This window comes from Halichoeres trimaculatus, unplaced genomic scaffold, assembly GCF_033239565.1.
Source record: "Halichoeres trimaculatus isolate MK-OKI-2021-1 unplaced genomic scaffold, fHalTri1.1 fHalTri1_scaffold_64, whole genome shotgun sequence".
NCBI lineage: Eukaryota > Metazoa > Chordata > Actinopteri > Labriformes > Labridae > Halichoeres > Halichoeres trimaculatus.
Genome location: NW_027437243.1, coordinates 93,296 through 120,428, shown reverse-complemented (window position 1 = coordinate 120,428; position 27,133 = coordinate 93,296). Strand labels below are relative to the sequence as shown.

At 43.1% G+C, this 27,133-nt stretch overlaps 1 protein-coding gene across 1 annotated transcript; it reads left to right on the top strand.

Moving 5' to 3' along the window:
- Positions 1-14,455: 14,455 nt before the first annotated feature.
- On the top strand, positions 14,456-16,706 carry LOC141786702 (uncharacterized). The gene is made up of 2 exons (XM_074665248.1): positions 14,456-16,391; positions 16,529-16,706. Exons 1-2 carry the CDS (start codon positions 14,456-14,458, stop codon positions 16,642-16,644), a joined length of 2,052 nt encoding a protein of 683 aa, XP_074521349.1. The 3' UTR covers positions 16,645-16,706.
- The last annotated feature ends 10,427 nt before the right edge of the window (positions 16,707-27,133 follow it).

The following is a 27,133-nucleotide window of genomic DNA, read 5'->3' as shown; positions in this document are numbered from 1 at the left end:
GCCGAGAGGTGCAGAAGTCACCCAGGGCCGAGAGGTGGTCCCGGTGGTCCCCGTGGTCCCCGTGGTCCCGGTGGTCCCCGTGGTCCAGGCGGTCCGGGGCTAAGTGTGGCTGCCTGGGGGGCTGGCTGAGAGGTACCCAAATGGCCTGCCAACACCTGATGCCCCCTGACGCTCCTGGCGCTTGGTGCCAGTCACTGGAGTTTGATTTAGATTTGACCAATGAGGCGTCATCACTAGTTTTTCTAATGAAATTATATTTGCCCCTCATGCTGCTTTCTCTAAGTCAATATCTTTTTGATGATCTGTTTTTTTTTCCTAATAAAGACATCCATTTTGGTGGTTTGTTACATAATGCACATAATTCTTACATTTTCTTCATCAAAAAGTGCAACGCCTGCATTTTGTATTTACTGATGGATGCGCGGTGTCAGAATGTATTACATAATGCAGAGGAGTTTACTATGCACTGCGCTCAAAAATTCTAGACCAAAATGCAGCGTTATTACATAGTGAATTGAAAATTAATCAGATTATTACATCATGGGGCGTTATTACATAATGTGGCAATACAAACCCCCAAAACATACTTTGCCAAAAGCCATAAAATGATCAGTATTTGCACCAGTATGGAGCTATTATTGTAACAAAATGATTAGCGTGTGTAAATGCATCCCAAATGTTTGATTACACAAAGGTGTAAACAGATTTGCAAATGTGTCAAATATCCACAAATGTCTTTGCCAATCCAGAAATGTTTAAACTGCTTTACAAATAAATGGATGGTCTTAAATGGCTGAAAAGTCTGGGTATTTTTCAAATCCCATCATTATTGTCATCATTACGACTGAGGCGGGCCTCCCGATGGACTGTCTGTGTGCACGTGATGTTTGCTACAGTCCTGCCGGGCCAGTGATCTGCAAATGAGAAAGAATCCGTCTGTGAGAGGCAGATTACTTTGCCCTGAGCTCAGGCTCCCAGGCGCAGGCTGCCAGGTATGGAGCTATCATTGTAGCACCACGCCTCAGCCACTTAGCAATCCACACTGCCTCAGTTGTATCTGATGATTTGTGTGGATTTTTAGCTCTTGTAAGACAAACAAAAAAAAAAAATTGAGACTTTTCAGCCATCTCAGACTACATTTTTATTTGTGAATCAGTTTAAACATTTGTGGATTTGTGCACACATTTGTAAATATTTGACAGATTTGTGAATCGGTCCACACATTTGTGGATCAGTTCACATATTCGTGGATGCATTGACCCACACACACATCATTTTGCCACAATAATAGCTCAATACACCAGCTCAATGTGACAATGACATGAATGAGTCTTTGTTTGTGGAGCACATCTTATGAATGTGGCAGAAGTGGTCCAGAATGAAGAGGTCAATTTGAGCTAGGCTTCAAATCAAGGTGTGCATTAGGTCTACTTTAAGAAGTAGCCTTAAATGAAGAGGTCAATTTAGGCTACGAAAAAAGTGGACTAGAATGGAGTCTATCAGACAGAGACAGACTCAGGAAAACTTGACATGTTCTGGACCGTTCAATGCAACAAAGATTAGAAACCCTTGTGCTGAGTTTGGATGCAGAGAAGGCATTTGACTGGGTCATGTGGACCTTTTAATATAAAGTAATGCCTAAATTTGGATTCCACCAGAGCCTAATGCAGTGTTTCCCAATCCTGGTCCTGGGGACCCCCTGCCCTGCATGTTTTTTATGTTCCCCACTCCAACACACCTGATTCAAATGATCAGCTCGTCATCAAGCCCTGCTGGAGCCGGATAACGAGCCATTCATTTGAATCAGGTGTGCTGGAGTGGGGTAACATCTAAAACGTGCAGGGCAGGGGGGTCCCCCAGGACCAGGATTGGGAAGCACTGCTCTAATTGATGTAATTGCTGCTTTATACAATAAACCAAGAGCTAAAATAAAGATTAACGGAGCCCTATCTGATTGAACTGTGTTCCTCACAGTTTTATCTTCCTGGAAAAGGATCACCAAAACATGTGGGTTAGGGAATGGGACTCAAATACTTGAGCCTTAGAGTCAAATAGGATTGATGGCAGATTTGGGGCTTGGCTCTCAAAAGGCTTGACCACCTGTTACACTTTTATTCAGAAAGGGATGTTTCAGAGTTTTGAGGAACTTGAAAAATCTCATGGTTTAGAAAAAGAGGACTTCCAGCGATATTGACAGGTTAGAACTTATTTGAATCAAAACTTGAAAGACAAGTGGGAAAAATCTGATTGAGAATTCCTCAGTGTGTTTCTATCTGTGTTGAAACAGGCTCACGCTAAGTACAAAGCTCATTTCTAAACTATATGATGGTACTTTGCTATCTAATCAGGGTGATACAAACTATATAGGAAATGAGTGGGAGAAGGAGGGAAACATATGCATTTCAACTGAAAGCTGGGAAAACATTTGAAGTTACGATGGATGGCCTCAACCTCCAACACATGGAGGGAATTCTGTGGGAAAAACATAGGTAGATTTTTTTGGTAACCCCAGCCCAGGGAAAACTTCAGAACAGTGGAGACACCTGCTGGAGACTCTGTGGGACAAAAGATGCAAATCACTGTCCTATTTCTTGGAGTTGTCAATGGATCAAAGCGTTTTGGGAGCAGCTGTGGAGCAATATCTTTACTGAGGACGTTCCTGTTAAGTTGGAAGCCCTGTATTTGGGAGATTTTTCTTTTGAAAACTGGACTCTGAGAGACAAAAAGCTGCTGGCTGTGCTTTTGGCAGCAAGCAAAAAGACAATCACCAGAAAGTGGTTAAAAGCCCAGGCACCTACAATGGAAAAGTGGCTTGATATTGTACAGGACATTTACAGTCTTGAGAGGTGGTCATTTTCTCTGAAGGGTCAAAGGGAATCCTTTTTCAGGACTTGGTCATTTTGGACAAACTACGTGAAACCCGTAATCTCTGTAATCTGACCAGGTTTTGTTTATTGTGAATCCACCTACCTGGTTTGGGTTTGGGTTTAGGTTGATGCAAAGGTCAAAATTTGGATGTGTCTTATTCCAGATAAGTTAAGAAACGGAGCCAGACCCCTCCTCCGCTCACCTCTTCTCCTTGTTGTTAAATCTATTAAAACTAAGGATTGGCAATGATCATTTTCATAACCACGTGTGGAATGTTTACTGCATACTGTACCCTTTCCCCAAAGGAACGTTATGTCACATGTGCCTTTCCAAACAAACAAAAACTGACCAAAAAAGAAAAGTGCTATGTTGACCCAATTTTTATTTTTTTTATTATTATTATTATAATAAGTAGTAGTAGTAGTAGCAGTAGTAGTAGTAGTAGTAGTAGTAGTAGTAGTAGAAGCCTAGTAGTAGTATTAGTTGTTGTAGTAGTAGTAGTCTTAGTTGTTGTAGTAGTAGTAGTAGTAGTAGTAGTAGTAGTAGTAGCAGTAGTAGTAGTAGTAGTATTAGTTGTTGTAGTAGTAGTAGTAGTAGTAGTAGTAGTAGTAGTGGTAGTAGTAGTAGTAGTATCATTGAAAAGTCATCAAAGCTTGGACACATGGAGTTTTTCTCAGACACCTCAGAATAAGGTGCTTCTTGTTTGTGGAGGTTCACCGCTGTTTCTGTACATTTAGCAGAGTTTGAGCTGAATGCCAAGATTTGTCCTTACTCTTTTAGGATGACTTCTCATGTTGTATAATTGGGATTCCGGGTAACAGAAATAGCACAGCCCTACTTGTTCCTTATTTCACAAATCAGATGTTTATGGGAGCCGACACTGTTTTTTGGGCCTGTGTTTTGTGCTTCTCCACAGAGAGGAAGGAAGAACGAGTTAAAATGGCCACGCTGTCCACTTTATATACAGGATGCTCCACACTCTCTTCCAGCGCTCGTTCCTCAACATGAGCAGACACTGGGTCGTAGGTTTGGTGGCAGAGTGAAAAGCCTGCAAAGAGTACGAGCAGAGACCCTGTTAGCGACACAGCGTCAAAGCTTATGTTTGCCGTTAGAAGAGCCAGTGAGCACATGTGAGTGTTCCTGTTAATGCACTCACCACCCTGCTGGGGAAGCTGCTCAACTCACCCTGATCAAAACCCAAACGTGCGCTGACAGAAGCTTTTCCTGGTTTTTACTTGGACCCTCGATAAGAAATGTTTGAACAGTCATTTTGGATGTTGCGGATGTGCCGAGTGTTCATTCTGCTGCTTAAAAAAAACCCTGTGGAGAGAGTCAGAGAACAGTGGTACAAGTTTTACTTTTTATTCATCACTTACTAACAATTTCAATGATGATTTTTAATCACAGTCATAACATGACAGTCATATGAGGAAACATATGTGTGCTTACTTGTGTAAATGTGTGTGTAGAACAGAAAATGATCAATGATTTGAATAAATACAGAAAAACGTGCAAATAAAGCCTTGATTGTTTTCTTTCTGTAAATAAAAAAGGTACAAAACTCTGGTTTGTCCTAAAACACTTTGGCTTCAACATAAACAGAGAAGAACAGCTGCAAACGATGCAAATTAGGAGTCTATATCGCATCCATATTCCATCTCTACATGAAACCTCGAGGCTGACTGTTGCAGTCCTCTAAAGTTGCCAGTAGAGTGCGGAACACAGACACACACACACACACACACACACACACACACACACACACACACACACACACACACACACACACACACACACACACACACACACACACACACACACACACACACACACACACAGAGTTTGCTTACCCTCCATACATCTTCATAGTCTATGTCACAGGTCAGTAACTCTCCATCCTTCTCTGGGAAAAGCTGGTGGCCCATTTTCTGTAAAGAAAAGCAGAAATGAGGCTCATAGTTGAGAGGACAGTTTGATTTGAGTTCAGTGGTGTTTTATAGGCTCAGAAATGAATTCTACATTCAAAACTATTTACAAATGAAGATTTTATTCACTGTTGTGAAAAAAAAAACAAAACAGAATTGAACAGGAGTTTATTGATGTGCATGCAGACAGAATGGTTTTTGGATGGGTCTGCTGGTGTCCTCCCCCAGCAGGGGGTCACTGGTCTCTGGTACCACTGTTATGATGTTCACTGAGAGAAAAGTTCAGGATCCCCTGGTCTGACTAACCAGCCAGAGTCTGTGGGTGGTGTTTTATTGTGAAATAGAGCAGACAACCTGAGCCAGCAGCGCCCCTGAATCCCCGTCCTGGTCCATCTTCTCTGTTTCATTTGATGTGAGCCGCTTGAATTGATTTCTGTTCCTGACATCACTCGCTACATTTCTTACTCCAGCCCTGGAGTCCTGATCTGTAATAAAGGGGAAAAGGCTAAAAAAATAAGCTGACAAAAAAACACTAAAGACCAACAGAAAAGCTTTGAACTTGCAGGTAAACACATCAGGAGACTTAGGATGTATCAGCCTAAAGAGTTTTCATTCTCCTGTAATGCTTTTAGTTTGCTTTGGAAGGTTTGGGCAGCTAGACAGGATCTTTTTTCTTAGTACGGAAAGCTCTAGAGCAGGGATGTCAAACTGGTGGCATGGAGGGCCAAGAGGCTGCAGGTTTTCCTTCCAAACAAGAACTCCAGCAGCTGATTTGTCTGATTAGTCCCTGCTCTCTGCTTGAAGGTGAGGTAATGAGTGAAATCAGCTGGTAGAGTTGTTGGTTGGAAAGAATAGCTGCAGCCTCTTGGCCCTCCATGCCACCAGTTTGACATCCCTGCTCTAGAGTGTCCAGAATGGCACTCCTCGTGGGTTAATGCAGATAATAAGGTCAGATTAAAGTGAAAGTTTAGCTCTGTTCCACTTGTGTGTATGTGTCAGTGTAGCTTTAAACCAAGAGGGAAATGTATGAGGTAAAGATCCAGGTGGTCCAGCTGGAGGTGATTTCGAGAGTGATTGAGACACACGGGGATGTCCTCTGGGGCATGTTCCCTGGGGCATGATGGGTCCTGCACGGCTAAGAAAACATGGCAAGTGTGAGATGGCTGAGAGAAATAGACAAAATGACATAGACAAGGATGCGACAGCTTAAAAAAGGCAGCAAAGATGACTCGAAGGCGTTGTTAATCCATGAGTGATTTGACTTTGCGGCTTGTTTTTGTAGAGAAGAAAGACAATGTGTGAAGTTGTTGGTTGATTTGTACAGTGAGCTTAGTGAGAATGAACGTAACCCGCGCACCCCAGCCAGCCCGCCCGCCCGCCCGCAGGCCCCTGCCCAACCCTAGGTGGGGTCGGGGGCCTAGTCTCACGCCGCTGGCAGCTTCCCTCCAGCCCCCTCTCTCCCCCAGGGGCCTTGCTCTCCGGCGGGTCCCGGGGAACCCTAAGCGCCCCAGCCAGCCCGGCCAGCCCGGCCAGCCCGGCCACCCCGGCCCAACCCTAACCCAACCCTACGGACCCGGGTCGGGGCCAAGTCTCCCACCCCGGGCGGCCACCCCTTTAGCCCCCGCTCTCCCTCGGGGCCTTGCTCTCCGGCGGGTCCCGGAGAACCCTAAGCACCCCAGCCAGCCCGGCCACCCCGGCCCAACCCTACGGACCCGGGTCGGGGCCAAGTCTCCCACCCCTGGCAACCACCCCTTTAGCCCCCGCTCTCCCTCGGGGCCTTGCTCTCCGGCGGGTCCCGGAGAACCCACCCCAGCCCTGCTCTCCACTGGGTCCCGGGGAACCCAGACTTAAGTCCCCCTCCGCCGACTACACCAATTGGCCCGTCCCAAAAGAACAACGCGCCCCTGGTAGGAGGTGGCCATTTTTTGACAAGGCAAAACTTCAGCTACTCGTTAACACAAATATCTAATCAGCCAATCACATGGCACAAACTTTGAATGTGGACAGGTTGTTGGTGCCAGACGGGCTGGTCTGACAGGACTTCAAATACTGAGCTGAAAAACACACACACACACACACACACACACACACACACACACACACACACACACACACACACACACACACACACACACACACACACACAGACTGAGCCTACAGAGCATCCTCTCACCGCTCAGGGATGAACTTCTCCGGCTCCGGCCAGTGCTCCTGGTCATAGTGAAGGAAGCCTGCTGGGAACTCCATCGTCACACCTTTAGGGACCAGTTGTCCGTTCAATGTGCGGTCGTGGTCCATCTATCTGATCTACTTGAACCCTGGAGGGTAGAGGCGCAACGCTTCACTTATGACCAGGTCTAATACTTCAGCTCCTGGACACTGGTGTAATCTGGAGACTCCTGCAGCAAAAAGAACAACGTAAACACACTGCAGTAAACAACTAAAGCATCATTTACAGCAAAGGTTCCTGGGTAATAAAGTTAATTCACAACAATCCTAAAACTTCGGCCTGAGCCCCCCACCCCAAACGATTAAAGAAATAAAGAACCTTGGTATAAAGAAGTAATAATAACATAGGCACTATAACAACACAAAATCTTATTTAGTCAACTCATAGTTGTAGGATCAGATTATGAATGGTTTGTTTACATTCATGTTTGTTTGTAACTGAGCTCATCAAGGGTGAAAGTCTTTATGAGGGTAGGACCTTGTTAGTGCGGTTAAGTGTTTCACCCGGAAGGGTCAAACAGTTTTTGACCGCTGTGCGGTGAGGCACCATGGTGATGCAGAAGGGTGAACAAACATTTGGTAAGTGTATTACACAAGTTAACCGTTTGCTTTGTCAAACAAATGGACTGATCATTGAAAAAGCAAACAAAACCTGGAGTTTCATCCATCAAAAAGCCAACAGGAGCGCCTCAGTTGTTATCCAGGTGTAGCATCTCAGTGCCTTAAAGCATTGGCTTGGCATCTTCAGAAGTTGTACAATCCAAAAATTGAAATCATGAAATTGTAAATTTTAAGATGTCAAATTTAAGAGATTAAAAGTACGATGAATATATACATTTTTAAAACCGTTAAATACAAGACCCAAAGAAAAAAAATCAAAAATCAAAAATGATTAAAAAAAAGTCACAATGGGAGACGAAAGACATCGTTACCAAAAAAAATGTAATAAATTCTGAGAAAAGTGAAGACATTTTTTAAGTCAAAGCTTTATCACAGATAATAATTAAAAAATAATAATAATTACAAATATTATAATGTGCAAAATGAAAGTTCTGGCTTTAGAAATTTTTTCAGTCAGTGCATTTTGTTCTGAATACAAAAATGTGTAAGTATGTCAGGAGTTTGCGTGCTCTGTGTGACTGTAGAAACATGAAGGGGATCTGCTGTTTGTGTGGACATAAAAGTCTCACCCACAGTTTACAGATGAACCGTATTTCTTATTAAAGATAAAGATAAAGATAAAAAATACTTTATTAATCCCAGAAGGGAAATTCATTATTATTATTATTATTAGTAGTAGTAGTAGTAGTATTATGATTAGGAGACCATACTCTTTTAAAAATGCTTGCTTATATTTTCTGAAAGTTCTGCCTTCAGCCTGTTCTGATAAATACACACTGAATCTTTAAAGCAAACCTCTGTTAATGTTTATTCACTACCATCACTTTACAGGCTCCTTCATTTTATGAGAGCAGTAAAAACGATCTGGCTAAAATTGGTGGACTTCCTTCCACTTGAGTCTAACCCTAGCTCCATATCTTCTGCCTCTCCATCTGTCTGAGGTGGAGAACTTGATAAGTGATTGCTAGGGATGGAAAAAAAAAATGCTTTAAACTAGATTAAAAACAAAACAAAGAAGTAGTGTACAGTAACAGCTCAGGCCGTAACCTTGCTCTATCACTTAGAAATGCCAGTGTTTACAACAGATTTTCAAGTATTGGCTCACTCCACGGTTAGTTAAACAACGTTAAAGATGTCAGTGACCTCACCTCACCTCATGTGTCAGCTCTCTTCTCCAAGTGTTGATAGTTTCATGTAGTCTTCTTCATCCAGCATTATTTCACAGCTAACAAGAAAAGTCGGCTCCATGCTGCCCTCCAACGGTCGGGATGGGCTTCGTTCATCCCGAGTTCAAAGAAGGAGAGCCGCTCATCCCACTTTCAGCATTTAAATTAGCGGATCAAAACTCTCAATTTCTACTCAGTGAAAATTGTGTTTGTATTTTATTTAATAATAATTATTTATAGTTTGATTCGTTTTTACATCAAGTCGTGTTTATGCTGAAAGCGCAGACGTATGTAAACCACTAGAGTGAAACTTTTGGAAAACAATCAAGTATTTGAAAAAAAAAAACAACTAAAAGGATTATTTTTCTAAACTGTCGAGCAGGCATGGGAGAGTTAATTATTTGGACTTTTATTTCCCATTTTAATATTTTTTTTTTTAATTATTTTTATTATTGTTAAAACGTCAGGGACGCACGGGTTGCGTCTGAATTTGATTGGTGCAGATAAATTCTGGAATCTGTTAATTCCATCGGGGTATAAAATCAAGCTGGGCGTTCCTTCCGCCTTTTTCACCAAGGCACTTGGGGAGGTATGTTGCAAATTTTCCTGCTAAAGCTTGGCTAGCTTAAGCACAACTCAATAAAATGCATTTTTAGTCGGAAGAGGCGTGATATTGTGTGTTTCATTAATGTAATTTTTGTATTCCTTGATAAGATCTGTGACTTTTTTGAAGGTTTGACAGAGTTTAAATCATCCGTTGAGGTGACACAGGTCTTTGATCATAATAAATCTGAAAGAGATGCTTAATGTCATTTCCGATTGTAAAACTGATGTGAATTTCAAGTTGAAAGACTGTTTTGTAGCTTGTAGCTTTGATAGTTTCAGCTGCGGACATTGTCCGCATCGTTGTGTTGAAATTTATACTTGGAAGTTGAACAAAAACAAGGTAATCCTTAAGATTTGTGTTGAAAGAGAGACGATTTAAGTCTTTAAACGGCCAAAGTTAACTCGGTTTTGGTTTATCCTTCTTTTTTTACTGCATTTATGTGAATTTATTTGGTATAAGTGACTAAACAGAACAATTTCTGCCGTACGACCTCGGTGGTCGCAAGGCCGTTGCTGTGGCAGCACAAGCTAGTTTTCCATCTGTTTTCACAGTTTTCGGCTAATATTTAAGCTAGGTCATGCTGCAGCACAGCGCTAAACAGCTAAACATTGATTGAGGAGCTCATACCTGTGTAGCGTAGAGTTATGCGCCACAGATATTACTTTACTACAATTAAATATGTCCGTCCCTGTAATATTTTCAGCCGAGGTGTCCGCAAGCGTTTTATACAACAGCTCACACACGGTGCATACTTCCAAATGCATGTCGGTTTTAAACTAGCATCGACTAGCTCTGCTTTGCTGTAACAGTACACTTTAAACTCTGAAGGTAACATGATAGATAGAGGATTTTTTTCCCCCTTTTTTTTTTAACCGAAACATTCTGTGTTTTTACTATTACTGAACCGTGTCAGCAGTAATCTGTATTTATTTGACAGATTACACTGATGGCCATGTGACAGTGCTGGCTTTTCTTGATAAGATCTGTGACTTTTTCGAAGGTTTGACAGAGTTTAAATCATCCGTTGAGGTGAAACAGGTCTTTGATCATAATAAATCTGAAAGGGGATCTTAGTTTCATTTCCGAGTGTGAAACTCAATGTGAATTTGAAGTTAAAAGACTGTTTCTTAGTTTTAAGTTGTGATAGTTTCAGCTGCGGACATTGCCCGCATCTTTTGTTTGAATGTATACTTGGAAGTTGAACAAAAACAAGGTAGTCCTTCAGATTTGTGTTGAAAGAGAGACGATTTAAGTCTTTAAACTACCAAAGTTAACTGGGTTTTGGTTTATCTTTCTTTTTTAACTGCATTTATATGAATAAATTTGGTATATGTTCTTTTTTACCGAGACATTCTGTGTTTTTACTCTTACTGAACAGAAGTGTGTCAGCAGTAATCTGTATTTATTTATTACACCGACAGTTATGTGAGAAAGCTGGTTTTTATTTTTCTAAAGTAAAATTTCTATTATTTTGTGCTGACAACTGTTGGTCTATAAACAGTCAAAATCAAACCTCCTTAAAGCCTTTCCCAGTTAGATTCACACAAATGTGCTGCCACGTCTTCGGGACTGTTTCTGTAACACTAATATAAAAAGACTTGATTCTGTTGCGTTGTTTGCAAAGAGTTTTAAATATCATGCTTTGTACTGGTGTCAACGTCAATAGAGTAGAATAGAATGAAATAGAATAGAATAGATTTTATTTATGCCGAGGGGAAATTCAGGAGTCACAGCAGCAGCAAAATGACAGATTTTGGTGTTATTATAACCCTCACTACAATTTGAACAGAGTTTGTTTGTCGGAACTTAAAACACATGGTCCTTAACATTATAGCTTCCTTATAAATGTTCAATCCAATACAAAGAATCATGTTTTAAACAGTAATAACTATAAAGAGATAAATAACACGAAGAAGTGACATAAAACAACAACTATTTGGACTTTATTTTGTAATTAAAGAAATATTCTGATCATTTTTTCATTCAGAATACTGAAGCGAGAAGCACACAAACGAATTCAAACCATGACTGAGAGGAGAGAGGAGCACAGGAGAGGAGGAGGAGAAGAGAGAGGCGGGAGAGGCTTGAGGAGAGAGATGGTAAGTATGGAGAGCCGAAGACAGGAGCAGGAGGAGGTGGAGAGAGGGGTAAGTATGACCAGGATAAGGAGGTGGGACAAGAGACAGAGCCAGGAACGAGAGGAGAGGGAGAGATGGGAGTCAGAGGAGAAACTGAGACAGGAGGAGGAAGAGAGGGAGGTAAGTATGGCCAGGATGAGGAGGAGGGAGAGGAGACAGAGACAGGAGCAAGAAAAGAGGGAGAGATGGGAGTGGGAGGAGACACTGAGACAGGAGGAGGAAGAGAGAGAGGTAAGTATGGCCAGGATGAGGAGCAGGGAGAGGAGACAGAGACAGGAGCAAGAAGAGAGGGAGAGATGGGAGTGGGAGGAGACACTGAGGCAGGAGAAGGAGAGACTGAGACTGAAGGAGGATGAGAGAAAGAAACTGATACTGGAGGAGGAGGAGGAGGAGGGAACACAAATAGAGGACATAGTGATAGAGCTGGAGGAGCTGGAGGAGCTGGAGTGGGACATGAATCTGTACGAGGAGGAGTTAAGAAAGTTAACGCATGGCTTAGAAAAGACAAATGATGTGAATGGAAGAAACAGACTGAGACTGAAGGAGGAGGAGAGACAGATAAGTTTGCAAAGAAGAAGAGCACAAAGAGTGAAAACACCGGGACTGGTGGAGGAGGTGAATCAGCCTGAGGAGGTGTTAAGAAAGGCAATAGATGACCTAGAAAAGGCAAAGGAGCGCTTTGACAGAAACAGACTGAGATGGGAAGAGGGGGAGAAGGGGAGACTAAGACTGGAGGAGGAGAAGAAGAGGTTGAAACTGAGGAAGAAAGAAGAGAGAGAGAGACGGGCAAGTTTGGAAAGAAGGAGAACACCAAGAGCGAAAATACTGGGACTGAGGGAGGAGGTGAATCTGATCGACGAGCAGGTACAAAAGGTCATACATGAGCTAAGAAAGGACAAGGTCCTGTATGAGAAGGAGGAGACACTGAGACTGAAGGAGGAGGTGAATCTGATTGACCAGCAGGTACAAAAGGTCATACATGAGCTAAGAAAGGACAAGGTCCTGTATGAGGAGGAGGAGACACTGAGACTGAAGGAGGAGGAGGAGGAGGTGAAGGAGACACTGAGACTGAAAGAGGAGGAGAAGGAAAGAGGGAGACTGAGACTAAAGGAGGAGAAGGAAAAAAGACAAAGACAGGAGAGACTGAGAAAAGAAAAGGAAGAGAAGAGACTGAGACTAAAGGAGGAGAGAATAGGACAGGAGGAGGAGAAGGAGGGCATGAGACTGCAAAAGGTAGAGGAGACAGAGAGACTAGAGCTGAAACTGGATGGAGAGGAGGAGGGACTGAGACTAAAAGTGGAAGAGGAAAGACTGAGACTGAAGGAGGAGGAGAGACTTAAACTGGATGAGGAGGAGGAGGGACTGAGATTAAAGGAGGCGAAGAGGAGACTGAAACTGATGAAGGAGGAGAGACTGAAACTGGAGGAGGAGGAGGAGGGACTGAGACTAAAAGTGGAAGAGGAAAGACTGAGGCTGAAGGAGGAGGAGAGACTTAAACTGGATGAGGAGGAGGAGGGACTGAGATTAAAGGAGGCAAAGAGGAGACTGAAACTGATGAAGGAGGAGAGACTGAAACTGGAGGAGGAGGAGGAAGGACTGAGATTAAAGGAGGCAAAGAGGAGACTGAAACTGTTGAAGGAAGAGAGACTGAAACTGGAGGAGGAGGAGGAGGAGGAGAGCCAGAGACTTAAGGAGGCAAAGAAGAGAATAAGAATGAAGGAGGAGGTGAGAGTGAAACTGGAGGAGGAGGACCTGAGACTGAAGGAGAAGGAGCGACTGAGACTGAAGGAGGAGGAGAGACTGAGACTGGGGGAGAAGGAGAGACTGAAGGAGGAGGAGGAGGAGAGCCTCAGATTAGAGGAGGACAAGGAGGAGAAACTCAGACTGGAGCAGGAGGAGGAGGAGATAGTCAGATTAGAGGAGGAGAAGGAGAGACTCAGATTGGAGCAGGAGGAGGAGGAGATGGTCGGATTAGAGGAGGAGGAGGAGAAGGAGAGACTCAGATTGGAGCAGGAGGAGGAGGAGATGGCCGGATTAGAGGAGGAGGAGGAGAAGGAGAGACTCAGATTGGAGCAGGAGGAGGAGGAGATGGCCGGATTAGAGGAGGAGGAGGAGAAGGAGAGACTCAGATTGGAGCAGGAGGAGGAGGAGATGGCCGGATTAGAGGAGGGGGAGGAGGAGAAGGAGAGACTCAGATTGGAGCAGGAGGAGGACGAGAGACTCAGATTAGAGGAGGAGGAGAAGCATGAGAGACTCAGACTGGAGGAGGAGAAGGAGCAGGAGGAGAGACTCAGATTAGAGGAGGAGGAAAGAGACAAACAGGTAAGTATGGAGAGAAGGAGAAGAAGGAAAGAAAGGAGACTGAGACAGGAGGAGGAGGAGGAGAGACTCAGACTGGAGCAGGAGGAGGACGAGAGACTCAGATTAGAGGAGGAGGAGAGACTCAGATTAGAGGAGGACGAGAGACTCAGATTAGAGGAGGACGAGAGACTCAGACTGGAGCAGGAGGAAAGAGACAGACAGGTTAGTATGGAGAGAAGGAGAAGAAGGAAAGAAAGGAGACTGAGACTGGAGGAGGAGGACAGGCTCAGACTGGAGCAGGAGGAAGAGGAGAGGCTCAGACTGGAGCAGGAGGAAGAGGAGAGGCTCAGACTGGAGCAGGAGGAAGAGGAGAGGCTCAGACTGGAGCAGGAGGAAGAGGAGAGGCTCAGACTGGAGCAGGAGGAAAGAGACAAACAGGTTAGTATGGAGAGAAGGAGAAGAAGGAAAGAAAGGAGACTGAGACTGGAGGAGGAGGACAGGCTCAGACTGGAGCAGGAGGAAGAGGAGAGGCTCAGACTGGAGCAGGAGGAAGAGGAGAGGCTCAGACTGGAGCAGGAGGAAAGAGACAAACAGGTAAGTATGGAGAGAAGGAGAAGAAGGAAAGAAAGGAGACTGAGACAGGAGCATGAGAGACTCAGACTGGAGGAGGAGGAGGAGGAGAGACTTAGACTGGAGCAGGAGGAGGAGGAGAGGCTCAGACTGGAGCAGGAGGAGAGGCTCAGACTGGAGCAGGAGGAGAGGCTCAGACTGGAGCAGGAGGAGAGGCTCAGACTGGAGCAGGAGGAGGAGAGAGTCAGATTAGAGGAGGAGGAGGAGAGACTCAGACTGGAGCAGGAGGAAAGAGACAAACAGGTAAGTATGGAGAGAAGAAGAAGAAGAGAGAGGAGACTGAGACTAAAGAAGGAAGAGGAGGAGAGACAGAGACTGAAAGAGGAGGAGGAGAATGAAAAACTAAGAATGAAGGAGGAGAATGAGAGACTGAGACTGAAGGAGGAGATAGAAAAACGCAAGCAGGAGGAGGAGAAGAAACAGATGCAAGAGGACGAAGTGGACAAACTGATACGAGAGGAGGAGGAGAAACTGATTCGTGAGGAGGAGGAGACACAGATGCAAGAGGACCAAGTGGACAAACTAATACGAGAGGAGGAGGAGAGATTGATTCAGGATGAGGAGGAGACACAGATGCAAGAGGATCAAGTGGACAAATTGATACGGGAGGAGGAGGAGGAGGAGAGACTGACACAGAAGGAGGAGAGACTGACACTGAAAGAGGAGAGACTGACACTGAAAGAGGAGTTATTAAAAGAGAAGGAGGAGAGGAGACAGAGACAGGACAAGGAAGTCATTGAAAGACAAGAGATGATGGAGAACAGAAGGAGGAGAAGGGAGAGAAAACGGGAGGAGGAAGAGAAACTGAGACTAGAGGAGGAGGAGGATTTAGAAAGACTGTTACAGGAGGCGGAGCAGTGCTGGAGACAGGGGGAGAGACGAAAACAGGAAAAGAATAGGAAACTGAAACAGGAGCAGGAAGAGGAGAGACCACCAAACCAGAATGAGGAGAAGGAGAGACTGAGACTGAGATTGAGGGAGGAGAGAGAAAAACAAAAGCAGGAAGAGGAGAGAAAAGCTCTTATGGAGAAGACCAGGAGGCAGAGAGAAAGACAGGAGGAGGAGAAGAGACTTAGAGCAGAGGAAGAGAAGGAGAGACTGAGGCTAGAGGAAGAAGAGAAAAGAGTGAAACTTGAGAAGGAGAAGGAGAAGGAGAGACTGTTGGCACGGGTCCTGAGAGTAGATGACGAGGAGGAAGAGCCGGAGGTACAGATAATCAGACCAGATGAGGAGGAAAAGGAGAAAAGACTGAGACTTGAGAAGAAGAGACTGAGGCTGGAGGAAGAGGAGAAAAGAGCCAGACTTGAGAAGGAGAGACTGAGGCTGGAGGAAGAGGAAAAAAGGGTGAGACTTGAAAAGCAGAGACAGTGGGAGGAGGCAGGGTTGCTAGTGGTCCTGAAAATACGTGACGAGGACGCAGAGACGGAGGTACAGACATTCACAACAGATGAGGAGGAAGAGGAGAAAAGAGCCAGACTTGAGAGGGAGAGACTGAGGCTGGAGGAAGAGGAAAAAAGGGTGAGACTTGAAAAGCAGAGACAGTGGGAGGAGGCAGGGTGGCTAGTGGTCCTGAAACTAGGTGACGGGGACGAAGAGACCGAGGAGGAACCAAGCCCATATGAGGAGGAAGAGGAGAAATGGAAAGATGCGGTGTGGGCGGACAAGCGGGAGATGACGGAGAGCAGGTGGATAAGGGAAAGAAGAAGGAGGGTGCTGCGTGAGCAGGAGGAGAAACGTAGAGGACAGGCACACTCTGGGGAACAGGAGGAAGAGAAAAGTCATCAACCTCTTCAAAATGAGAGCCAGTTTTCAAAACTGAAACTGCGCCTCCTGGAGCTCCAGAGGGACCGGGTCCTCAAGAACATCACCAGGAGTGAGAAGAAGGAGGCCAAGATCCAGGCCAGGGGTAAGAAAGCAACTTTCAAACCTTGTTTTTAAATTTCTCTTTTAAAAAAAAGATTTGATTTGATCAAAAATCTGTCAAATAAGAGACAATCTCTCAGCTTCACTCAAAAGTCACCTTGAATATTTGGTTTCTTTCAGAGGATCCTGATCCTGCCGACAAGGAGATGCGCTTACGGAAGCAACAGTCCAAGAGGATGAAGCTGCAGAAGAAGCAGAGAAACCTGGAGGAGAAGATAAGCCGCAAGACGGGGTGAGGACTCCAGGATGAACTCAGCCAAGGAGAAGAGGTAAGTGTTTGGTAAGTATTTGCATTATTTAGTACACACACACACACACACACACACACACACACATACACACACACACACACACACTTCATAAAAAAAAACTAAAAACACACAAAACATTTAAACAGTTAAACTACTTTCAAAAATCATTTAAATTAGAGAAAAATAAAAACATAAAAAACCCTAGAATAGTTATTTTAAAGTAGGTATAAAGTAGAAGAAAGTTATTTGTCCTCCGATGAGGGGGGGTGGTGGCAGGGTAAAAGTAAAAGGTTGGACAACACACACACACACACACACACACACACACACACACACACACACACACACACACATAAAATTATATTATTCTTTCAATTCAAACATTTCATTAAATGATGCTTGATTGGATAAGTTAAAGATTGTGTGTTGTCTAATAAAAGGTATTTAAATGATGTTCAAAAAAGTTCCCAAAATTAAAATAATTATCCAAAGAACAAGAAAAAAAATCAGGCAAAAAAAAAGTCAGACTCTAAATAGTTCTTTTAAAGTAGAAGAAAGTTATATGTCCTCCGATGAGGGGGGGTGGTGGCAGGGTAAAAGTAAAAGGTTGGACAACACACACAAAATTATATTACCCTTAAAATTCAAACATTTCACTAAATGATACTTGATTAGATAGTTAAAGCTTATGTGTTGTCCAATAATAGGTTTTTAGTTCATTTATTTTTTATCACTTTTTTAATCACAATTATCATCTCAATTACAAAAAAATAAATGAATAAATTAAACAAATAGTTAATTTAAAAGTCAGACTCTAAATAGTTCTTTTAAAGTAGAAGAAAGTACTTTGTCCTCCGATGAGGGGGGGTGGTGGCAGGGTAAAAGTAAAAGGTTGGACAACAAACACAAAATTTTATTACCCTTTAAATTCAAACATTTCATTAAATGATACTTGATTAGATAGTTAAAGCTTATGTGTTGTCCAATAATAGGTTTTTAGTTTATTTTTTATCACTTTTTTAATCACAATTATCATCTCAATAACAAAAAATAAATGAATTAATTAAACAAATAGTTAATTTAAAAGACAGACTCTAAATAGTTCTTTTAAAGTAGAAGAAAGTTATTTGTCCTCCGATGAGGGGGGGTGGTGGCAGGGTAAAAGTAAAAGGTTGGACATCACACACAAAATTATAGTTATTTTTCCTATAACATTTTACTTGATATCTTGATAAGATGGTTAAAGCTAATGTGTTGTCCAGTAAAAAGTGTTTAAATTACGTTTAATAGAGTAGTCTCCAAAATCACAATAATTATCCTGATAACAAGAAAAAAAAAAACAGGCAAAAAAAGTTAGACTCTGAATAGTTCTTTTAAAGTAGAAGAAAGTTATTTGTCCTCCGATGAGGGGGGGTGGTGGCAGGGTAAAAGCTAAAGATTGGATGACACACACAATTTTTTTTTCTAGGAATCATTTAAACTTTAAAAACAACTAGTTTGACAACTTCCAAACTAGTGTCTTTAATGTAGAACAAAGTACTTTGTCCTCCGATGAGGGGGGGTGGTGGCAGGGTAAAAGTTCAGAGAAAAAATCAAAGTTAATTGTTGTGTGTGTCCAACACAATTATCAGTTCAGCTAATAATCTGCTAATCTAATTTGAAATAGATGAACAGAGCTTGTTCAGGTGTCATCCAAATCAAAATTTTACAGCCAGTGTTTTTCTAAACAAATTTCATCTAGTTTAATGTAAACAGCTATTAAATCATGTGGACAATGAATAAAAAAATAGTTTGACCAGACTCAGCTCTTTTCTGAAATAGTTCTTTAAATATAGAATAAAGTTATTTGTCCTCCGATGAGGGGGGGTGGTGGCGGGCCAAAAATAAAAAACCAACAACAACAACAAAAAAACTGGAAGGAAAGCTGCAGTGTGTGCTGAGACACACACACAATCAAATAACATGTAAATAAATTAAAATACAATGTTAAGAAATGATCAATTATTCAAAGATCATAGGACACATGATCATAGGTAGTTCTAAAATAGTTCTAAATAAATGATGACTGTCATGATCTGACGAGATAAATTTCCATCTTAATAAATATGAGTCTGGAAACAAATACTTTCAAAATAGGACTTAGTGATTGGATGAGGAAAAGAGACGGTCTGAAAGCGTAGCATGGAATAAAGTTATTTGTCCTCCGATGAGGGGGGGTGGTGGCGGGCTAAAATTAGGCAAAGCAACAAAAAGCAAGAAGCATCAAACAGAAGAAGTGTGTGATTTAACACTCCAATATGATATAGTGCAGTGATCCATTCACAGCCAATTTGAAAATGACAAAGATACACAGTCAAACAACCTGAAAAGGTCAAACTTGTGAGAGCAGATGTCCCTGACACAGAGACAAAAGAACAACCTGAGCACAGGCGCTCTAAACCACAATGTAGGAAACATTGTCAGCGCCTATTTGAGGTAAGTTCTCATTTGAAGAAAATCAAATGTTGTGAGGAAAGGCCTCAAAGTACGGCATCTTGTCTCCCACTGGCTGTCACCTGCCTCAAAGGCTCCTGAGTGGATGAAAAACACAGGGATGGACCCGCAGTACAACACCATACCGCCCGCTTCAGGAAAAGCCCAAACTATCAGCACCAACAGCCGTCAGCCAGCGTGGAAAACACTACCGGAGCATCAGTGCATCAAAAAAACACTGAGCGACGACGGTTGAGCTCTTTCAAACTCATCAAGTGGGTGCAATGTCGGGTCCTGAGCTGGGACCAGAGCGGGCTTCAGTGCAGCGTTACCACAAACCACTTGAGCTTACGGCCACGACTGTTCCAGTGAATGCAAACGCTGCAGTAAATGCAGGTATGACATGCAACGTGTTGTCTGGATCGGTGTACGTGTGCTGCTGATGCTCCCTGAAAGTTTTCTTCCACAGACGCCCAAACAGCTCAAACTCAGGTGTTGTATCCATGGAAGTGTAAGCCTTCATATTTAAAGCCTGTGAACTGACAGCTACAAAGCCATTCCTCCTCTCTTTTCATTCCTCTCTGGTTTTATCTGATTGATCGTAGCTGCCTCGCCAACACTGAGGCGCTCATTTCCTGTCCATCGGCCAGGTTCACGTGTGTTACACTGCAAAGGAGCTTTTACTGCTGCTTTCTGCTTCTGTCCCAAGGTGTCCATCTACAGAGAAACAAAGGAGGGAAGTGGAGACACGAAATGAAGTGAGGTGACGTATAACAAACACCTGACAGACAAACCTGTGAAACCTGTGAGTGTACTTTCACTCCCAACAGGTGAGTGTTCTTTTGCATGGTGTGCTGTCAACAAGATATTGTGTGTCATGTGACTCCAGAGTCATGATCTCCGCAGGTGATCCAGATCTAGAGCAGCAAACAGAACCAGGGTTCAGCCCCAGAGGTCTGGGCACTGTAGATCCTGCTGCAGCAGAAGATCGGGATGCTACACCCAGTTTGAGCAGCTGGTACTCTGGGAAACAGTTCACCCTGACCCGTGTAAAGTGGCTACACGCTCTCTGTGTACTCCAGCCTCTTCAGTGCCGTGTGGAAGAGTTTTCCCAAGGCCGAGGAAAACGTTTCAAACTGAAGAAACTGACTGAGTCTGAAAACTGTGGATAAAAGCTCAGAACCAGTTCCACAAGCACACACACACTGCCCAGTTCCTCAAGCACACACACACTGCCCAGTTCCACAAGCACACACACTCTGCCCAGTTCCTCAAGCACACACACACTGCCCAGTTCCTCAAGCATACACACACTGCCCAGTTCCTCAAGCACACACACACACTACCCAGTTCTTCAAGCACACACACACTGTGCCCAGTTCCTCAAGCACACACACACACACTTCCCAGTTCCTCAAGCACACACACACACTGCCCAGTTCCTCAAGCACACACACACTGCCCAGTTCAAGCACACCCCATTTCCCCCCACACCCATGAACCTCTTTACCAATGAACCTGTGGTGCCACATCATGTTATAACGCCCCGTGCTGTAATACTGTAATACATTTTCAATTCATTTTGTAAAAAACAGCATTTTGTAATAATCTGACACATTTTGTTTTATAGTGTTTTAAATGTATGTGATAAACTTTGCTGCATTATGTAGTACATTCAGACATATTGCATCAGTCATTACAAAATGCAGGTGTTGTATTTTTTTTATATCAAGAAAATATAAGAATTAGGTGCATTATGCAACAAACCAGCCAAATAGATATCTCAAATTAAAAAAAAAAAAAAAATGTTATACCATCAGAAATATATTGTAGGTGTGGGTGCCTGGAGGGCTGAGAGGTGGGCAAGGCACCTAGCAACGGGTAAAACTGAAATGATAGGAATTTTAGGGCGCAAGGTCTTTTGGGGCCGTGGTTGTGTGGTGTAGTCAGCAGAGGGGGGGTGCTTAAGTGTGGGTGCGCAGGGCCGAGAGGTGCAGAAGTCACCCAGGGCCGAGAGGTGGTCCCGGTGGTCCCCGTGGTCCCCGTGGTCCCGGTGGTCCCCGTGGTCCAGGCGGTCCGGGGCTAAGTGTGGCTGCCTGGGGGGCTGGCTGAGAGGTACCCAAATGGCCTGCCAACACCTGATGCCCCCTGACGCTCCTGGCGCTTGGTGCCAGTCACTGGAGTTTGATTTAGATTTGACCAATGAGGCGTCATCACTAGTTTTTCTAATGAAATTATATTTGCCCCTCATGCTGCTTTCTCTAAGTCAATATCTTTTTGATGATCTGTTTTTTTTTCCTAATAAAGACATCCATTTTGGTGGTTTGTTACATAATGCACATAATTCTTACATTTTCTTCATCAAAAAGTGCAACGCCTGCATTTTGTATTTACTGATGGATGCGCGGTGTCAGAATGTATTACATAATGCAGAGGAGTTTACTATGCACTGCGCTCAAAAATTCTAGACCAAAATGCAGCGTTATTACATAGTGAATTGAAAATTAATCAGATTATTACATCATGGGGCGTTATTACATAATGTGGCAATACAAACCCCCAAAACATACTTTGCCAAAAGCCATAAAATGATCAGTATTTGCACCAGTATGGAGCTATTATTGTAACAAAATGATTAGCGTGTGTAAATGCATCCCAAATGTTTGATTACACAAAGGTGTAAACAGATTTGCAAATGTGTCAAATATCCACAAATGTCTTTGCCAATCCAGAAATGTTTAAACTGCTTTACAAATAAATGGATGGTCTTAAATGGCTGAAAAGTCTGGGTATTTTTCAAATCCCATCATTATTGTCATCATTACGACTGAGGCGGGCCTCCCGATGGACTGTCTGTGTGCACGTGATGTTTGCTACAGTCCTGCCGGGCCAGTGATCTGCAAATGAGAAAGAATCCGTCTGTGAGAGGCGGATTACTTTGCCCTGAGCTCAGGCTCCCAGGCGCAGGCTGCCAGGTATGGAGCTATCATTGTAGCACCACGCCTCAGCCACTTAGCAATCCACACTGCCTCAGTTGTATCTGATGATTTGTGTGGATTTTTAGCTCTTGTAAGACAAACAAAAAAAAAAAATTGAGACTTTTCAGCCATCTCAGACTACATTTTTATTTGTGAATCAGTTTAAACATTTGTGGATTTGTGCACACATTTGTAAATATTTGACAGATTTGTGAATCGGTCCACACATTTGTGGATCAGTTCACATATTCGTGGATGCATTGACCCACACACACATCATTTTGCCACAATAATAGCTCAATACACCAGCTCAATGTGACAATGACATGAATGAGTCTTTGTTTGTGGAGCACATCTTATGAATGTGGCAGAAGTGGTCCAGAATGAAGAGGTCAATTTGAGCTAGGCTTCAAATCAAGGTGTGCATTAGGTCTACTTTAAGAAGTAGCCTTAAATGAAGAGGTCAATTTAGGCTACGAAAAAAGTGGACTAGAATGGAGTCTATCAGACAGAGACAGACTCAGGAAAACTTGACATGTTCTGGACCGTTCAATGCAACAAAGATTAGAAACCCTTGTGCTGAGTTTGGATGCAGAGAAGGCATTTGACTGGGTCATGTGGACCTTTTAATATAAAGTAATGCCTAAATTTGGATTCCACCAGAGCCTAATGCAGTGTTTCCCAATCCTGGTCCTGGGGACCCCCTGCCCTGCATGTTTTTTATGTTCCCCACTCCAACACACCTGATTCAAATGATCAGCTCGTCATCAAGCCCTGCTGGAGCCGGATAACGAGCCATTCATTTGAATCAGGTGTGCTGGAGTGGGGTAACATCTAAAACGTGCAGGGCAGGGGGGTCCCCCAGGACCAGGATTGGGAAGCACTGCTCTAATTGATGTAATTGCTGCTTTATACAATAAACCAAGAGCTAAAATAAAGATTAACGGAGCCCTATCTGATTGAACTGTGTTCCTCACAGTTTTATCTTCCTGGAAAAGGATCACCAAAACATGTGGGTTAGGGAATGGGACTCAAATACTTGAGCCTTAGAGTCAAATAGGATTGATGGCAGATTTGGGGCTTGGCTCTCAAAAGGCTTGACCACCTGTTACACTTTTATTCAGAAAGGGATGTTTCAGAGTTTTGAGGAACTTGAAAAATCTCATGGTTTAGAAAAAGAGGACTTCCAGCGATATTGACAGGTTAGAACTTATTTGAATCAAAACTTGAAAGACAAGTGGGAAAAATCTGATTGAGAATTCCTCAGTGTGTTTCTATCTGTGTTGAAACAGGCTCACGCTAAGTACAAAGCTCATTTCTAAACTATATGATGGTACTTTGCTATCTAATCAGGGTGATACAAACTATATAGGAAATGAGTGGGAGAAGGAGGGAAACATATGCATTTCAACTGAAAGCTGGGAAAACATTTGAAGTTACGATGGATGGCCTCAACCTCCAACACATGGAGGGAATTCTGTGGGAAAAACATAGGTAGATTTTTTTGGTAACCCCAGCCCAGGGAAAACTTCAGAACAGTGGAGACACCTGCTGGAGACTCTGTGGGACAAAAGATGCAAATCACTGTCCTATTTCTTGGAGTTGTCAATGGATCAAAGCGTTTTGGGAGCAGCTGTGGAGCAATATCTTTACTGAGGACGTTCCTGTTAAGTTGGAAGCCCTGTATTTGGGAGATTTTTCTTTTGAAAACTGGACTCTGAGAGACAAAAAGCTGCTGGCTGTGCTTTTGGCAGCAAGCAAAAAGACAATCACCAGAAAGTGGTTAAAAGCCCAGGCACCTACAATGGAAAAGTGGCTTGATATTGTACAGGACATTTACAGTCTTGAGAGGTGGTCATTTTCTCTGAAGGGTCAAAGGGAATCCTTTTTCAGGACTTGGTCATTTTGGACAAACTACGTGAAACCCGTAATCTCTGTAATCTGACCAGGTTTTGTTTATTGTGAATCCACCTACCTGGTTTGGGTTTGGGTTTAGGTTGATGCAAAGGTCAAAATTTGGATGTGTCTTATTCCAGATAAGTTAAGAAACGGAGCCAGACCCCTCCTCCGCTCACCTCTTCTCCTTGTTGTTAAATCTATTAAAACTAAGGATTGGCAATGATCATTTTCATAACCACGTGTGGAATGTTTACTGCATACTGTACCCTTTCCCCAAAGGAACGTTATGTCACATGTGCCTTTCCAAACAAACAAAAACTGACCAAAAAAGAAAAGTGCTATGTTGACCCAATTTTTATTTTTTTTATTATTATTATTATAATAAGTAGTAGTAGTAGTAGCAGTAGTAGTAGTAGTAGTAGTAGTAGTAGTAGTAGAAGCCTAGTAGTAGTATTAGTTGTTGTAGTAGTAGTAGTCTTAGTTGTTGTAGTAGTAGTAGTAGTAGTAGTAGTAGTAGTAGTAGCAGTAGTAGTAGTAGTAGTATTAGTTGTTGTAGTAGTAGTAGTAGTAGTAGTAGTAGTAGTAGTGGTAGTAGTAGTAGTAGTATCATTGAAAAGTCATCAAAGCTTGGACACATGGAGTTTTTCTCAGACACCTCAGAATAAGGTGCTTCTTGTTTGTGGAGGTTCACCGCTGTTTCTGTACATTTAGCAGAGTTTGAGCTGAATGCCAAGATTTGTCCTTACTCTTTTAGGATGACTTCTCATGTTGTATAATTGGGATTCCGGGTAACAGAAATAGCACAGCCCTACTTGTTCCTTATTTCACAAATCAGATGTTTATGGGAGCCGACACTGTTTTTTGGGCCTGTGTTTTGTGCTTCTCCACAGAGAGGAAGGAAGAACGAGTTAAAATGGCCACGCTGTCCACTTTATATACAGGATGCTCCACACTCTCTTCCAGCGCTCGTTCCTCAACATGAGCAGACACTGGGTCGTAGGTTTGGTGGCAGAGTGAAAAGCCTGCAAAGAGTACGAGCAGAGACCCTGTTAGCGACACAGCGTCAAAGCTTATGTTTGCCGTTAGAAGAGCCAGTGAGCACATGTGAGTGTTCCTGTTAATGCACTCACCACCCTGCTGGGGAAGCTGCTCAACTCACCCTGATCAAAACCCAAACGTGCGCTGACAGAAGCTTTTCCTGGTTTTTACTTGGACCCTCGATAAGAAATGTTTGAACAGTCATTTTGGATGTTGCGGATGTGCCGAGTGTTCATTCTGCTGCTTAAAAAAAACCCTGTGGAGAGAGTCAGAGAACAGTGGTACAAGTTTTACTTTTTATTCATCACTTACTAACAATTTCAATGATGATTTTTAATCACAGTCATAACATGACAGTCATATGAGGAAACATATGTGTGCTTACTTGTGTAAATGTGTGTGTAGAACAGAAAATGATCAATGATTTGAATAAATACAGAAAAACGTGCAAATAAAGCCTTGATTGTTTTCTTTCTGTAAATAAAAAAGGTACAAAACTCTGGTTTGTCCTAAAACACTTTGGCTTCAACATAAACAGAGAAGAACAGCTGCAAACGATGCAAATTAGGAGTCTATATCGCATCCATATTCCATCTCTACATGAAACCTCGAGGCTGACTGTTGCAGTCCTCTAAAGTTGCCAGTAGAGTGCGGAACACAGACACACACACACACACACACACACACACACACACACACACACACACACACACACACACACACACACACACACACACACACACACACACACACACACACACACAGAGTTTGCTTACCCTCCATACATCTTCATAGTCTATGTCACAGGTCAGTAACTCTCCATCCTTCTCTGGGAAAAGCTGGTGGCCCATTTTCTGTAAAGAAAAGCAGAAATGAGGCTCATAGTTGAGAGGACAGTTTGATTTTGATTTGAGTTCAGTGGTGTTTTATAGGCTCAGAAATGAATTCTACATTCAAAACTATTTACAAATGAAGATTTTATTCACTGTTGTGAAAAAAAAAACAAAACAGAATTGAACAGGAGTTTATTGATGTGCATGCAGACAGAATGGTTTTTGGATGGGTCTGCTGGTGTCCTCCCCCAGCAGGGGGTCACTGGTCTCTGGTACCACTGTTATGATGTTCACTGAGAGAAAAGTTCAGGATCCCCTGGTCTGACTAACCAGCCAGAGTCTGTGGGTGGTGTTTTATTGTGAAATAGAGCAGACAACCTGAGCCAGCAGCGCCCCTGAATCCCCGTCCTGGTCCATCTTCTCTGTTTCATTTGATGTGAGCCGCTTGAATTGATTTCTGTTCCTGACATCACTCGCTACATTTCTTACTCCAGCCCTGGAGTCCTGATCTGTAATAAAGGGGAAAAGGCTAAAAAAATAAGCTGACAAAAAAACACTAAAGACCAACAGAAAAGCTTTGAACTTGCAGGTAAACACATCAGGAGACTTAGGATGTATCAGCCTAAAGAGTTTTCATTCTCCTGTAATGCTTTTAGTTTGCTTTGGAAGGTTTGGGCAGCTAGACAGGATCTTTTTTCTTAGTACGGAAAGCTCTAGAGCAGGGATGTCAAACTGGTGGCATGGAGGGCCAAGAGGCTGCAGGTTTTCCTTCCAAACAAGAACTCCAGCAGCTGATTTGTCTGATTAGTCCCTGCTCTCTGCTTGAAGGTGAGGTAATGAGTGAAATCAGCTGGTAGAGTTGTTGGTTGGAAAGAATAGCTGCAGCCTCTTGGCCCTCCATGCCACCAGTTTGACATCCCTGCTCTAGAGTGTCCAGAATGGCACTCCTCGTGGGTTAATGCAGATAATAAGGTCAGATTAAAGTGAAAGTTTAGCTCTGTTCCACTTGTGTGTATGTGTCAGTGTAGCTTTAAACCAAGAGGGAAATGTATGAGGTAAAGATCCAGGTGGTCCAGCTGGAGGTGATTTCGAGAGTGATTGAGACACACGGGGATGTCCTCTGGGGCATGTTCCCTGGGGCATGATGGGTCCTGCACGGCTAAGAAAACATGGCAAGTGTGAGATGGCTGAGAGAAATAGACAAAATGACATAGACAAGGATGCGACAGCTTAAAAAAGGCAGCAAAGATGACT